We start from the raw sequence: 16380 nt of genomic DNA, 5'->3' as shown, positions 1-16380 counted from the left end.
TTTGAGGAAAGTGTGTTATAAGTGTTACCCTTTTTTAAATGATGGGTAATGTAGAGTATGAACATCTAAATATGAATATTTTAAATAGAAAATCATTATTTTTTATGATGTATGACTTACTTTTGTTTAATGCAACTTAGTGGCCCTCTCATTCTGTCTAATGAACCTTGAAGATTTTATAGACTATACACATTAGGGTTGATGTCACCCCTTGAAGTCCACACTACTTTTGTACTCAAGTTTTAGTAAATCGTTTTTAAAATTCATTTTAAAAAATACTGGCATCAACATATCTATCAGGCTTTCATTTTCCCTTCTTTTTGATTCTTATATCCCCTTTATGAATGTATTTAAATTAGTTATTTTATAGATACTATTTTAAATCTGATTTTCTGATTGGAAATAGTGCCATGTTTTTCTTACTTCAGTCAGTAAAATTGATAAAGAACTTTTTCCTTAAAAGTATTCCTTGGATAATTAGTGCTAAATTATTAATAAATGCAATAGACCCACTGGTTTATCGCTCTCATTTCTCAAACTTTCAATTATTTATTCACTCATTCCTTCCCCAGTCTCAACAAATGTCACTGACTGTTTTCAGAACCACAGCTCAGTCTTAGTTGTGTAGGAATACACAGACGTATATCATGACAATACAGAGAAAAATGTGAATCCATATACCTTTTCTTTACATTGTTCTCCCTTCAAAATATTTACCATTTTAAGACATATGTATAGTATATATATAGTCACATATGACTATTAAAAATTAAAGCAAAACCACCAAATGCCAGAATTCTTCATTGCCTTATTTGATTCAAACAGTTTGATACTATCAAAAGTTGTGAAAATGTCTTAAAATAACTATACCCTTCAAATTGTTGCCTATTTATTTATAGACAGATGCCTCTTCATTTTTTGTGTTTCCTATATAATTTTTGTCCATGATTTATGTTATTTTTCTATATGTTATCTTTTCATGTTGTTAGGAAATACTTCCAAGTTTCCCATCTTTTACAAATTCTATCCAAATTCTTAAGGTAAGATTTAAGTCATCTTGAATTAGTGACTTCTTTCAAACATTCTGCATTCTATATAGCTTGTTAGCCATCCCTTTGCATGTATTTATCTTTTTATATACATTTATTTTAATACCTTAATTCTGTTATTTTCTTTTCCTTTCTAGTAGAAAAATAATATGTGTGTTCTTAAATATTAGTTACAATCTAAGCTACTCCCATGGACTTTCCCACTAATCTCTAATTATAAGATGGCATTAATTTCTTTTTAATAATAATAGCACTAACAAAAGGAAAAATTAAAATAATTATTATTTACTTATGTGTGACATGGAAAATAAAAATTAAGTTAAAGCTTTATTTTTTTCATTTTAAAGTATTAATAGGAAATAATTAATTGAAAAAGGTAAGTGTTCAATTAGCTTGTAACCCTGAGTTTCATCACAACCCTTCTGCTCAATATTGAGTAACATGGTGTAGTAAAGTTCATGGAACACAGTGAGTGCTCAAAAAATATTTGTGGAATTCATGATTAAGAATTCTTTCCCATATCGAAGTTACTTCCATTTTTCTACCTAGGCCTGAAGTTAAAGATTTATCAACACAATAGACTTTGTGCCAACACTGGGATAAAAAAATGAGAAGTAAAAATTTTTATTTCCTGCTTCATGAAGCATGATTTTAAGTATATATAAGTACACTACCAAACATATAATGCATGCATCTGAGTGAGTGAGTGAGAGAGAAAAGCAAAAGTAGTGAGAATGCTAACAGTTTGGTTATTTGGCGCTTAGATGGTCTCTAGGCAAATAGACCTCCATGTCTTTGAATGTGTGTGGGAGTTACCAATTGAAGAAAACCCACTAAACCAAATGAGTTTTGAAATCTAAATCTAAATGTTTCATTTTCCTTTAAAAGGAGAATGCTAAGTGTATACAGAGCTGCATCCTTTTTACCTTATTGCAATTTGCACTTCCACACCAGAAGAAAAAGTCATTTGTTGAACATACTCTAGTAAAGTTATTTTAAGAACATATTTTTTTCCTCTCAGATGATTTTGTGAAATAATTTCAATTGGTGAGGAAAAGCTTATGATGAGCCTGTCTTTGGAGAGTCAAAGTCCCATGCTCACTTTGGTGAGCTCCACCAGTGGTCATATTGAGCTCAGGTTCCTTGAAGGTAGAACAAGAGCTTTGTGTTCCTCTGAGCTCAGAAAATATGTCATTAGTGCTGTTGTGGGCATGAAAGTCAACCAATAACAGAACATGCGCCTTGATACCATTCCCTTGTTCATTCAGAAGAGCCATCATGGAAGTGCGGAGACTTTGGAATCCTCCTATTCCATTTTGTCCTCTAACTATGTTACCAATCAGTCATTTATTCCACAATTATCTATCAAGTGACACCAGGTGCCAGACTGCTATGTTAGTCTGGAGAAAAAAAGATACATATGTGGTTTGAAATGCTGGATGGAGGAGGGAGGTGAGACAATGAAATATAATGTATTTTGGGTGAATATTTGAGCTCAGGTTGTTGCAAGATCATAGAAAAATGTTCTCAACATGTGGTCCCTAAGCCAGTAGCATCAGGTTCACCTGGGAACTTGTAATAAATATACATTCTCAAGATACACTAAGCCAGAAAACCTGATGGTGTGCCCAGGCATCTCCTTCACAAGCTCTCCAGGTGATTCTGCTGCTGCTGCTGCTGCTAAGTCGCTTCAGTCGTGTCCGACTCTGTGCGACCCCATAGACGGCAGCCCACCAGGCTCCCCTGTCCCTGGGATTCTCCAGGCAAGAACACTGGAGTGGGTTGCCATTTCCTTCTCCAATACATGAAAGTAAAAAGTGAAAGTGAAGTTGCTCAGTCGTGTCCGACTCTTCGAGACCCCATGGACTGCAGCCCACCAGGCTCCTCCACCCATGGGATTTTCCAGGCAAGAGTACTGGAGTGGGGTGCCATTGCCTTCTCCAGGTGACTCTAGTGTTCACTAAAGTTTGAGCACCACTGGCAAAAGAGAAACTCATAACTCAGACCTGTGGATCAGAAAAAAGCTTCTTAGAGAAGGGTGCACCTGAGCTGAGCTCTGAGGAAGTCATCACCCAGGGGAAACTGTTCCAGGCAGAAGACGGTTGTCTTTGTAACGCCAGGAAGAGAAAGAGGACACAGACCACGATAGCACTCGTGGTAACCTCTGCTCTGGAGGTGCTGACAAAGAATCTCTGATTCTCCTCAAAATGTAAAGGGGGTGCCGTGACCACCCAGATGATGGTACAACAGAAGAGAGGATTTTAAAACATTGCATCTGAATTCACAGAGCTAATACACGTCAGGACCAGAGTTTGAAACCAGTTTCGCCTGCCTCCATAGCCAGCACTTTCTCCTCTGCCATTTCACCTGTCTGCAGACAGCCATTTCAACCTGTCATAGGGCTGTGATCATCAGATGAGATGTTGTAATGGAAAGTTAAGTGCCAAAGAGTCATGTTAAATGTGTCTGTGATTATTCTGGCATTCTTACCTGATAAGAAGTCTTAATGACAGTTTAGGATGTTTTCACTACATCAGTGCTAGAATAGCTCTTACTATTTGTGGAAACAAGTATGTAACTCTCCAGTTCTTTTTCATTTTTGAGATGTGAATGGTAGCTTGTATGAATTCATTCAGCAGATGATCTGGTACATATCGTATAGGTTTCATGTTGCCAGGGTTTGGCAATGCCATATTGAGCAAGATAAATGTGCTTTCTGCCCTCGTGGGGCTTATGGTATATTATCGCATAATGTTTTTAAACATAATGTACACAAGTAATCCAGTGTTACTCTGACTGTAGTTCCTTTAATTCAGTCAAAATTAATCTTATCTTGATCAGTCCTCAGGGTTATCAGTGACCTTGGGTTAAGACGCAACCACAGATTTATTTCCACTCCCATTCCAAGCCACTGCTTTTTCTGAGTATTTTTGTGCTTAGCACATTTCCTCGGGAGCATATTTTCTTAATTAAATTAATGTTTCTTGAGAAGAACAACGGAGGTAGATAATTTCGGTATTCAGTATGATAATTAAGATTTTTTATAGAATTAATTTTTGCTTCTTATTCTCTGGAAAAGGTGAGGGCAGGGAAGGAGAAAGTTTTTCAGAGACATTTGGAGCTTATTAAATATTCAGTGTATCCTAGGATCAGTCAGGCATTAATCAGCAATTAAGTAAATGCACAGTTACTAATAAAATTGTAATGTCTTGTGGTTTCTAGAGAGAAGACAGGCTAATTTTGAAGGAGATGAAAGTTTGGATAGAACAATTTGAAAGAGATTTGACAAGGGCACAGATGACAGACTCAAGTTTGCAGGATAAATATCAGGTAATGTATGGAAGAGATATTTCACTTTTCTTAAAAGCCTTTCATGAGTAAGAGCCACATATGTCATTTAATCTATGTTTAATCTTTCAAGTGATGTTAATGAGAAATATCTTTTAAAAATAATATGCATTATCTTAAGTTTACATATAATTTTTTAATCATGTTTCTATGTAAATAGGTAGTTTTTAAAATTTAATGCATTTATATATTGTAATATGTTTGCCATTGTAACAATAATTAGCACCTCTAACATGTGACATTATTATCATTTACTTTTAGTGGGTGAGATGTTTAAGTTCCAGTCTCTTAGCAATTTTGATGATTGTAATGCAATACTATTGTCCATATTCACTTTTCTGTGCATTTGGAACTAGGACTTATGTACCCTACACTTTTCCAGTTTGTATACTTAAATATCCACCCTGTCCCCTCCACCCTCTACCCCCTGGTAACCATCCTTTTGCTCTCTGTTTTTAGGAGTTTGACTTTTTAGATTCCATATATAAATGATATTATACAGTCTTTGTTTTTCTCTACCTTATCTTGCTTAGTGCAGCATCTTTAAGTTTCACCCATGTTGTCCCTTATGGCAGGCTGTCCGTTTTTCTCAGGGCTGAATAATATGCCATTATATATATACATCGCATCTTCTTTGCCAATTCTTCCGTCAATGGGCACTTAAATTGTTTCTATCAATTGACTGTGGTGACAATGCTGCAATAAACATGAGGGTGCGTGTCTATCTCTTTGATACGTTGTTTTCATTTGCTTCGGATATACACCCAGAGCTGGAGTTGGTAGTTTTAAATTGTATGTGTCACGTTATATAGAGTTGTGAGGCTTCATCACTTTCCCAGAACTCAGTCTTGTAGACGATCCAAAACACAAAAATCTGGCCATTGTTTTTATGTAACACATGACCTTACAGATGTTACCTCACAAGAAATTCCACCAAAATATGACTTCAGTGGCAAATTGAAATTTTCTGTAGGATAAGCTGAATTAAATAAAAATTGCAGCATGAAGAGTTGGCGTAGGTCCCTTAGTAAGATCAGTTTCTCCTGCTACCTGCCTCACTCAGCACTGCTGCGTTCAGGTTGAGTTCAGTGTTGCTGCTGTTGCGGTTGCTCTTTCTCCCAGTTTCATCACACTGTCATCAATTAGATTTCAGCTTCCAATTTCCACTTCCAAAATCCTTTAACAAGTTTTTTTTTTTTTTTTTTCATTGAATTGTGACTTACTCTGCGTAGCACTGACATTTTATCCTGCTTAAAATATCATTGCATTTCGGTGGCAGAACTATGGTATATTCTAATCTACAATGTATTTTGACAATTTTTGCTACAAAAAAAAGGTGAATGATGTAAGAGATGTGAAACGGCAGATGATAAAAGATTTAGCTGTTGGAATTAGTGTGTGACTTTATATAATCATATCTATAAAGTGTGCCTGAATTTAGATGGATGGTTTCATCAATATTATATTTGATGGACTTGGAAATGCAATAAATACATTCTTATATATGTGTTCCTTTTGCTGAAGCTCATTATAATTTTTTTCCCTCAAAAGATAATTTTCTGGGAACATTAAAATGATTAAATCAGTAAATTGAGGCTATAAATGCAAGAACAGAATGAATGTCCTTATTTAGTCCATTAGTGAGCTTCAGTTTTAGCATAAATTATCAAAAAATAAATTCCAAGTTATAAAGTTACCATGGTACAGAAGTTAATTTATAAGAGGAAATCTAAGTATCAGAAAAGTACAAAACAGAAGCATCCCTTTCAGATCAGTCTCTTAAATAGGGTTAGACCACATAGGGAACGTTTTCTTTCATTTGTATGTTTATTATGTAATCAGAATCTAATGTTTGTACTTATCAATTAATAGTGCATTTTCCAGTTTTTCTGTATGTAGAATTCTGTAGAATAAAATTTAAGACTGATTATATGTTTTGGTACTTTAAAATTGCCTTAAGTTATAGTGAATGGTAGGTAAAGTTTGTGGTAAATATGTATTCACCATCTCCCCCAAGTGTTCTTCATGTGAATTTACATGTTTGTGTACTTAGTGACTTAGAAGTTCTTTCAAATGTGCTATCTGTTAGATTCTATGGGGGCTATCCTCATGTTCCTTATTATTTTTAATGTTAAAGACATTAAATGCACATTCAGTGACATTTTCAATTCATATGTAGACTTTGAAACATATTTTAGAGTGGGTTAATGTAATGTACAGAGAAGGCGATGGCACCCCACTCCAGTACTCTTGCCGGGAAAATCCCATGGACGGAGGAGCCTGGTGGGCTGCAGTCCATGGGGTCGCGAAGAGTTGGACACAACTGAAGTGACTTAGCAGCAGCAGCAGTGTAATGTAAAATGTAGGGCTTTCATTAAAATCACTAACCTTTCTTAGGTTATATTAATATTAGACTTACAGTTAAGTCTACCTGTTACAAATTTATGTTAACCATACTGTGACAAAAGAAAGATACAATATTTAGTGTTTTAACATCATAAAATTAAAGCAAAAGGTTATTACATAAAGTAAACCTCTTTATACAAATTTACTTAAATATAAATTAGGATACCACTAATTCTGGTTTTTTTTGTTGTTGTTGTTGGATGTATACAATTTCTACTTGTAAACTGGTACTTTAAAGTAAAACAACAATTTTGATTATGAACATAGATTTATACTCTTGTTTATTATTTCATCATGAGCAGGGACTGGCTTGTAGATTATTTACCTAGGAATGAGAAATCCTGGCCTTGAGTGCTGTCTCTACTACTTGTGTCTGCCAAGTCACCTCTGGGCTTATTGTGGTAGTAATAACGGGCTTGTCTAAGTTGTAGCATGATGGGAAGCCAGAGACGCTAATGTGCAGAAGGCACTGAGCAAGGGGCCAGGGTCATCATCAGGGCTAGATGAATGCTGGCTGTATCACGATTGTCATTATTATTACCAGCAACAATTACTGAACGTTATCCAAATATAAAGGATTGTTATTTAGGAAACATGGTTTCCTTTGCTTTTGCTTTTTTTGACTGACTGCTCTGTTCTTGCTATTTTTCCTCTCTTAGTCATTTAAGCATTTCAGAGTTCAATATGAAATGAAGAGGAAACAGATTGAACACTTATTGCAACCGTTACATAGAGATGGTAAATTGTCACTTGACCAAGCATTGGTAAAACAGGCCTGGGATAGAGTGTCCTCCAGGGTAAGTCCTCTGATAATTCATTTCATCAGGACTTAAGTTAGTTGGGAATACTTTCTATCATCTCTTTCTTCACAATGATGTTACACCAGGTCCTCATGCCTCTGTCTGTGGTTGGAGGTTTTACCAGTGGGATGGTCTTTGTCCTCTTGTCAAGTTTTCCTCTAAGTTAGTGGAAGTGCCTGTTTAACAACTCTTTCCCTGCTTAGCCTGTCTTATTGTAATATCACCATAGACCAGACAACCCACTGAAATCCTGAAAGACCACCTGGGTTACTTCTCCATTTTTACAATTTAATCCTGGGTTTTTAGAAGTAACTCCCCAAGAATGAGGCCTCAACTTCTCCAAATTCCATAACCAGATTTCATCAACAGTCAATTATCTTCCTGTATTCACGTTTATTTTTATATTCTTTAATTTAAGCTTATCTGCTTACCTGGTCTTGAACTTGAAGGAACATCGCTCTGTAGCTTTCATTTTAATCTTTTGCAAACATTAAGTCCGAGATTTCAAAACCTCTGAAACTTCTATCCCTCATGGGAATATTTTGTCTTATACTTATTCCATTTTCACTTTTATAATCCAACTTTTCCCATTAAGCTCTATGAAAGGATAAGTTAGATCCCAACCCATCCCCCCACCATTCCAATAAGCTGTGAAGCAGTACCTGAGAATCGGATAAGTGGGAGAAATGATGAAATCATTAGAGAATTACATTATTGTAGAAAGAATCCTAATTCTCATTTTCCTCCCGAGATGTCTAGATGACTCTGATTTTTCTGGACCTGTTCTCATTATGTGGGAGATTTTGAAGGAAAGTAGCTGTGTTCTGAACTTTTCAAAACATTAGATTAGGACACAGATATTTTCTTACTTGATATGTATTACATTAACCCAAAATTAATAACTTACAGCATTTTGTAGGCTTTAAAATCATTTGGGGGAGTTTTAGGAATTGTCTTTTTCTGTGTTGAGACACTGTCCTTCTACTTTGTATTTCAGCTCTTCGATTGGCATATACAACTTGACAAGTCTCTTCCTGCACCTCTGGGTACCATAGGGGCCTGGTTATACAGAGCAGAGGTGGCCCTAAGAGAGGAAATAACCATTCAGCAGGTTCACGAGGAAACAGCCAACACAATACAACGGAAACGTGAGCAACACAAGGTAAATACTCTGGCTGGAAAACCTTCCAGCGTAACGGTCCTAGTGTTACCAAATCAGGTTTGTTTGCCCATTACTCAGCGAGCCAAAGGCTGAGACACTAAGATTTGCAGCAGAGAAAGGGTTTATTCTCAAGGCAGCCAATTGAGGAGAGAGAGAACAAATTTCAGTCCATCTCCCTGAAGGTGAGGGGTTCTGAGTATTTATGGGATAAAGCTGAACATGGGAAAGGTCACTGGAGATAAGAAACGGGTGAGGTGATCCTAATTCTGTGCAGATGTAACTAAGCCACAGACCTCTTCATGGGCTCCATGTTCCGAAAATGTGGCATCAGTGTGATCAGAGGGTGGAGTTTAGGGCCCTCTGACATCAAAAGGTCACTATGCGGACACTCATCCATGGTCAGATGGAGGGTCAGTGGACCTAACCAGTCTTAACCAGCTGGAGCTCAAACTGGACACAGCTGACTCCAAGTTCCTAAATTCAGCTTGGCCAACATCTTTTTGTTAAGGTTGTGGGATAGTTGGAGGACCTACAAATATTATTAAAGCAAACCTGATCAGTGAAGGTAGCTTGCTGTTGATCAGTTGCTAAGTCGTGTCTGACTCTTTGTGACTCCACTGTCTACAGCACGCCAGGCTTCCCTGTCCTTCACCATTTCCTGGAGCTTGCTCAAACTCATGTCCATTGAATCAATGATGCCATCCAATCATCTTATCCTCTGTCACCCCCTTCTCTTACCCTCAATCTTTCCCAGTATCAGGATCTTTTCCAGTGAGTCAGCTCTTTGCATCAGGTGGTCAAGGTATTGGAGCTTCAGCAGGTTACAATTTATTATTTATTAACAGCTAACTGATAATACCCTTGTTTCACCAGTATAGTCTGGGACTTGTGCTGACTCAGGTCTCCCAGGCACCCATTCATTCTGGTTTGGAGATGTCCCCATTTTCCTAGAAATTCTTTGATTTGCATTTCCCTCTTCTGTACTTGTTATGACAATCCCAGTACATTCATTTCCCGAGTTGTTTTCCAGTAGCTCTGTGTTATTTTTTCATCTGCATTTACTTTTGTTATTTCTCATGCTGTATTGTTGTCTCTGAAAATATAAGGCCATAGACCGTGTGTATTTACATAATAGTGTAATTGGCCGTTGGCTCCAGACCTCGTTTCCTCCTCCATTCTCACAGGAAGGCAAACCAAGTCACCAAGTTCTTACGTCCTGGTGCTTAAGAAGTAAGGAGAGGGAGAGGGTGGGATGATTTGAGAGAATGGCATTGAAACATGTATAATATCATATATGAAATGAGTCACCAGTCCAGGTTTGATGCACAATACTGGATGCTTGGGGCTGGTGCACTGGGACGACCCAGAGGGATGGTATGGGGAGGGAGGAGGGAGAACAGGATACGCGTGTTCAGGTTGGGGAACACGTGTATACCTGTGGCGGATTCATGTTGATATATGGCAAAACCAATACAATATTGTAAGGTTAAAAAATAAAATTAAATTAAATTTTAAAAAAAGTGAGGATCAGGGTAGGGGGAGGGGTTACTAGTGGCCTTAGAAAGTGGTGGGATTAGGCCTTGATCTCTCAGCCATTTGCGACTATATTTTCTCATTGCAAGTTTTGGGCTTTGCGTAAGTTCTAATACTCTTCCTCTGTGTCTTGTAATAGTACAGTCCTAACTTAAAATGCTGTGTTTTTCACTAACATCTCATTAATGCAACCCTGCATTTTGTGCAATTGAATTTGTGTATCTCATTTACTGAGTCATGGTGGGGGTTAACTGTATATGTGGAAGATAAACCAACAACCAGGTCTCACTTTGTTCTTCTCTCCTGGTTAAACAAGAAAAAGTGAAAGTGTTAGTTGCTCAGTCATGTCCAACTCTTTGCAACCCCATGGACTATAGCCCATCAGGCTCCTCTGTCCATGGAATTCTCTGGGCAGGAATATTGGAGTGGGTTTTCATTCCCTTCTCCAGGGGATTTCCTGAGCCAGTGATTGAACCCAGGTTTCCTGCATTGCAGGCAGATTCTTTACCATCTGATCCACCAGGTGACTTTTTGGTTAAAGCCAGCTCTCAGCCCAGCTCCTGCCTACGTTCATGCAGTTGACTGTGGTTGGAGATAAACACACCCCCAGGCACGCTGACTAACCCAAGTGGGCCCTTAATGCTCCCCGGCACTCCAAAGGCATTTTTGGACTCTCTTCCCTCTGCATTTCTGGGACAACTATTTTATACCTTTTCTCCTCAAACCTTCCACACCTCCTCCTTCATCCTTACTCTTAGCTGATGACACCACTTCCTATTTCTCTGAGAAAATAGAAGCAGTCAAAAAAGAATTTCCGCAAGCTCCCACGACCACATCAACCCACCTACACGCATCTGTGACCGAATACTCTGTCTCCTCTCCTGTTACTATGGATGAACCATCTGTGCTCCGAGCTAAGGCCAGCCCCTCCACGTGTACAGTGGATCCCATCCTCCCAGCTCTGTTCCAGAAGATAATTCCTGTAGTACTTTGCTTCTTTATTTTTTCTCTCTCTTTCTCTGCTGGATTTTTCCCACCCACATGAAATATAGTGTCATTATTCTTAATACCCTCTTTCTTAACTGTACCCTTCCTTTCAGCTATTGTCCATTAAAAAAAAAATTATTGGGGTATAGTTGCTTTACAATGTTGTGTTAGTTTCTGTACAGCAAAGTGGATCTGCTATACATATGCATGTATCCCCTCTTCTTTAGATTTCCTTCCCACTCGGGTCATCACAGACCAATGGATACAGTTCCCTGTGCTATACAGTAGGTTCTCATTAGCTATCAGTCTTATGCAGAGACTCAATAGTGTATGTATGTCAATCACAATCTCCCAATTCATCCCATTCCTTCCCTTCCCCCTTGGTATCTATATGTTTGCTCTTTACATCTGTATCTCTATTTTCTGCTTTGTAGATAAGATCATCTATCCCAATTTTTTCAGATTCTACATATATGCATGAATATACGGTATTTGTTTTTCTCTTTTTGGCTTTCTTCACTCTGTATGGCAGTCTTTAGGTCCCTCTACATCTCTACAAATGACCCAGTTTTGTTCCTTTTCACAGCAGAGGCAGAGAGTAATATCCCATCGTATATATGCACTACATCTTTATCGATTCCTCTGTTGCTCCCATATCCTGGATAATGTATATAGTGAACTACTGTCCATTGTTTTCTTTCTTTTACAAAGTGAAGTTCTTTGAAAGTACTGTCTGAAATCTCATCCTTTCTAGAACCCATTCCAATCGTGTTTTCCCTTGCCCGTCTAGCCATGGCAGGTTCATGAGGGTGCTTTTTGTTCCTCACTCAGTGGTCAGTTTTCAGTCCTCATTTTACCTTTACTGGAAGCATTTTAGACTCTGAACTACTTTATCCATTTGGTTTCTTAATTTTTTTTCCTGTTCTTTCCAGTGTTTTCAGTTAGCCCACATTTGGTCCAAAATGTCCATGAGTGTATTTGGTTCATGGAACAAATAGTTTAGGACAGGGCCAAATATCAAGGACCTTTTGATGTGGACCAAATGTCTCTATGGACATTTTGGATAGGACCAGATATGACCAATTATCAAGGACCTTTTGGCATAAACCAGATATTTTATGGTAATTTTGAACAGGACCATATGGTCCTAAAATGGTCTTTCCTTCTCTTTCAACAAATATTTATTGAACTCTTTCTATGTGTAAAGTAGTGTTCTAGGCATTTGTGATATACCCATAAGTAAAACAGACAAAACTTCTACCCTAATATAACTTGCCTTTTCATAGGAGGAGGCAATTAAGAAATAATAAATATGATAAATAAAGGCATTTTATACTAGAATAAAAGATAGAAGGACAAGGAAGGTAAGGTGGTGTTGCAATTTTAAGCAGGGGAGTCTGTGAAACCACACTGAAAAGAGAACCTCGAACATGCAAGTGTGTTCCTACTCAAAGGCCTTTGCCCTTGCCAACATTTCTGGAATGTTCTTGTCTCTTTGCCTGATATTTTCCAGGCATTCTTCCTCATCTCCTTGGGCCTTTACTGAAAGGTCACCTTTTAGTCAATCCTTTCTTGGCCACCTCTTTGAAAGGACAACATCCTTTTCCCATTCCCTATTCAGTTTTTCTCTTTAGCATTATCTTCATCTCAAATGCTAATTTCATTATTTATCTTATTTATTGCTTGATCTCCTACAGTGTAATCTCAACTCTGTAAGAGCAATGATTATTGTTTGTTTTTTACTCTTGTTAAAAAAAAAAAGCCTCTAAAAATGGTTTTATAAATATTCAGTCTTTCAAAATTGTAATTGGGTCAATAATGCTAATCATACTTTCTGAGAATTTGTTCCTTGGACTAAGTTTTCAAAATTATTGACACAAAATTATTCAAAATATCCTTGTGCCTGTAGTGAAGCCTCCATTTTCCCCCAGTTTTATTTCTATGCACTTTGTCACATTCCTTAAATGCACTTTGAGCAGCCTTAATTTTCTCTGTTATATCCTAATGATCTTTTCCCATCTACTTTCTTACCAGAGAAATGACAGAATCACTCTTTTAACAGCAGCATTCTGGTGCTGTGTGAGGATATGACTAGTCAAAGAGGGGAGAAGTGAGAGAAACAATTTCAATGATCCAGGTAGAGTGGCTTGAACAAAGGTCATAGCTATATAGATGGTAAGAAATAGATTCTGAGTATATTTCAAGGGCAGAACAAAGAGAATTTTTAGCATTAGATATTGATTATGAAGGAAGGGGAGTCATAAATGACACTATGATTTTTCAACCAAGCAGTTGGAAAAGTGGAGTTTCCATCAGTTGAGATGGAAAGGCAATGAAGCAGGTTTGGGAGGAAAGATGGAGTTCAGTCTGGGGGAAGGTAAGTGTGAGACTGTTTCATGCCCCAGTAAATATGCGGAGTGGGTAGCGGGAGATAAGAGACAGGAGGGGGCCAAATAGTCAGAGTCCTTGATATATAAAGGGATGTTAAAAGCTTGGAGACTTAGATTAAATAAATAAGTACAGACAGAAAATTAGTCAAGAGCTGAGCCCTGAGGGAACCCAGTATTAAGTAAGCTTCAGTGCTTATACTTATTGTTGTTCAGTCACCAAGTCATGTCCGACTCTCTGTGACCACATAAACTGCAGCATGGCAGGCTTCCCTGTCCTTCAGTATCTCCCAGAGTTTGCTCAAACTCGTGTCCATTGGGTCAGTGATGCTATCCAACCATCTTATCCTCTGTTGCCCCTATCTCCCCTTGCCCTCTATCTTTCCTAGCATCAGGGTCTTTTCCAGTAAATCAACTCTTCACATAAGGTGGCCAAAGTATGGGAGCTTCACTTTCAGCATCAGTCCTTCCAATGAATATTCAGCACTGATATCCTTTAAGATTGACTAGTTTGATCTCCTTGCAGTCCAAGAGACTCTCAAAATTATTATCCAGCAACACAGATGGAAAGCATCAGTTCTTTGTTTCTCGGCCTTCTTGATGTTTCAGGTCTCACATCCACACATGAGTACTGAAAAACCCATAGATTTGACTATATGGACCTTTGTCAGTAAAGTGATATCTCTGCTTTTTAATACACTGTTTAGGTTTGGCATAGCTTTTCTTCCAACAAGCAAACATCTTTTAATTTCATGGCTGCAGTCACCATCTGCAGAAAAGAAAAGGAAAGAAAACCTGTCAGTTTCCACTTTTCCCCATCTATTTGCTATGAAGTGATGGGAACTTAACAGTATCTAGATTAGCAATATAAAGAAGCATAGTGGGATGCTCTTCTGTGGGAATGATCTCTGTTCATTTCTAAGGCAAACCATTCAATATCAGTAATCCAAGTCTATGCCCTGACTGATAATGCTGAAGATGCTGAAGTTGAATGGTTCTGTGAAGACCTACAAGACCTTCTAGAACTAACACCCAAAAAGATGTCCTTTTCATTATAGGGGACTGGAATGCAAAAGTAGTAAGTCAAGAAATACCTGGAGTAATGTGCAAGTTTGGCCTTGGAGTACAGTATGAAGCAGGACAAAGGCTAACAGAGTTTTGCCAAGAGATTGCACTGGTCATAGCAAATACCCTCTTCCAACAACATATGAGAAGACTCTACACATGGACATCACCAGATGGTCAACACCATAATCAGATTGATTATATTCTTTACAGCCAAAGATGGAGAAACTCTATACAGTCAGCAAAAACAAGACCAGGAGCTGACTGTGGCTCAGATCATGAACCCCTTATTGCCAAATTCAGACTTAAATTGAAGAAAGTAGGGAAAACCACTAGATCATTCAGGTATGATCTAAATCAAATCCATTATGACTATACAGTGGAAGTGACAAATAGATTGAAGGATTAGATCTGATAGACAAGAGTGCCTGAAGATCTATGGATGAAGGTTCATGATATTGTACAGGAGGCAGTGATCAAGACCATCCCCATGAAACAGAAATGCAAAAAGGCAAAATGGCTGTCTGAGGAGGCCTTACAAACAGCTATGAAAGAAGAAAAGCGAAAGACAAAGGAGAAAAGGGAAGATACACCCATTTGAATGCAGAGTTCCAAAGACTATCAAGGAGAGTTAAGAAAGCCTTTGTCAGCGATCAATGCAAAGAAATAGAGGAAAACAACAGAATGGGAAAGACTAGAGATCTCTTCAAGAAAATTAGAGATACCAAGGGAACATTTCATGCAAAGATGGGCACAATAAAGGACAGAAATGGTATGGACCTAACAGAAGCAGAAGATATTAAGAAGAGGTGGCAAGAATACACATACAAAAAAGATCTTCACGACACAGATAATCAGGATGGTGTGATCACTCACCTAGAGCCAGATATCCTGGAATGTGAAGTCAAGTGGGCCTTAGAAAGCATCACTATGAACAAAGCTAGTGGAGGTGATGGAATTCCAGTTGAGCTATTTCCAATCCTAAAAGATGATGCTGAAAGTTCTGCACTCAATATGCCAGCAAATTTGGAAAACTCAGCAGTTGGCCACAGGCCTGGAAAAGGTCAGTTTTCATTCCAATCCCAAAGAAAGGCAATGCCAAAGAATGCTCAAACTACCCCATAATTGCACTCATCTCACACAGTAGTTAAGTCATGCTCAAAATTCTCCAAGCCAGGCTTCAACAGTACATGAACCGTGAACTTCCACATGTTCAAGCTGGATTTATAAAAGGCAGAGGAACCAGAGATCAAATTGCCAACATCTGCTGGATCATAGAAAAAGCAAAAGAGTTCCAGAAAAACATCTACTTCTGCTTACTGACTATGCCAAATCTTTTGACTGTGTGGATCACAACAAACTGGAAAATTCTGAAAGAGATGGGAATAACAGATCACCTGACCTGCCTCCTGAGAAATCTGTATGCAGGTCAAGAAACAACAGTTAGAACTGGACATGGAACAACAGACTGGTTCCAAATCAGGAAAGGAGTACGTCAAGGCTGTATATTGTCACCCTGCTTATTTAACTTATATGCAGAGTACATCATAAGAAACTCTGGGCTGGATGAAGCACAAGCTGGAATGAAGATTGCTGGGAGAAATATCAATAACCTTAGATATGCAGATGACATCACCCTTGTG

General features: G+C 38.0%; 1 protein-coding gene across 12 annotated transcripts in view; it reads left to right on the top strand.

Annotated features, from left to right (window-relative positions):
* Nucleotides 1-16380, top strand: part of SYNE1 (spectrin repeat containing nuclear envelope protein 1) — a 496771-nt gene that overhangs the window by 132550 nt on the left and 347841 nt on the right. For 11 of the 12 annotated variants that reach the window (XM_027551881.1, XM_027551880.1, XM_027551874.1 and 8 more), the window contains 4 exons: nucleotides 990-1040; nucleotides 4272-4379; nucleotides 7463-7600; nucleotides 8601-8765. In XM_027551881.1, the coding sequence (XP_027407682.1) occupies nucleotides 990-1040; nucleotides 4272-4379; nucleotides 7463-7600; nucleotides 8601-8765 (462 nt within the window). The remainder of the gene's footprint in view (nucleotides 1-989; nucleotides 1041-4271; nucleotides 4380-7462; nucleotides 7601-8600; nucleotides 8766-16380) is intronic. The other variant, XM_027551875.1, reaches the window with a different exon arrangement.

Source organism: Bos indicus x Bos taurus, chromosome 9 (genome assembly GCF_003369695.1).
Source record: "Bos indicus x Bos taurus breed Angus x Brahman F1 hybrid chromosome 9, Bos_hybrid_MaternalHap_v2.0, whole genome shotgun sequence".
Lineage (NCBI taxonomy): Eukaryota > Metazoa > Chordata > Mammalia > Artiodactyla > Bovidae > Bos > Bos indicus x Bos taurus.
This window is presented reverse-complemented; position numbering and strand designations above follow the sequence as displayed.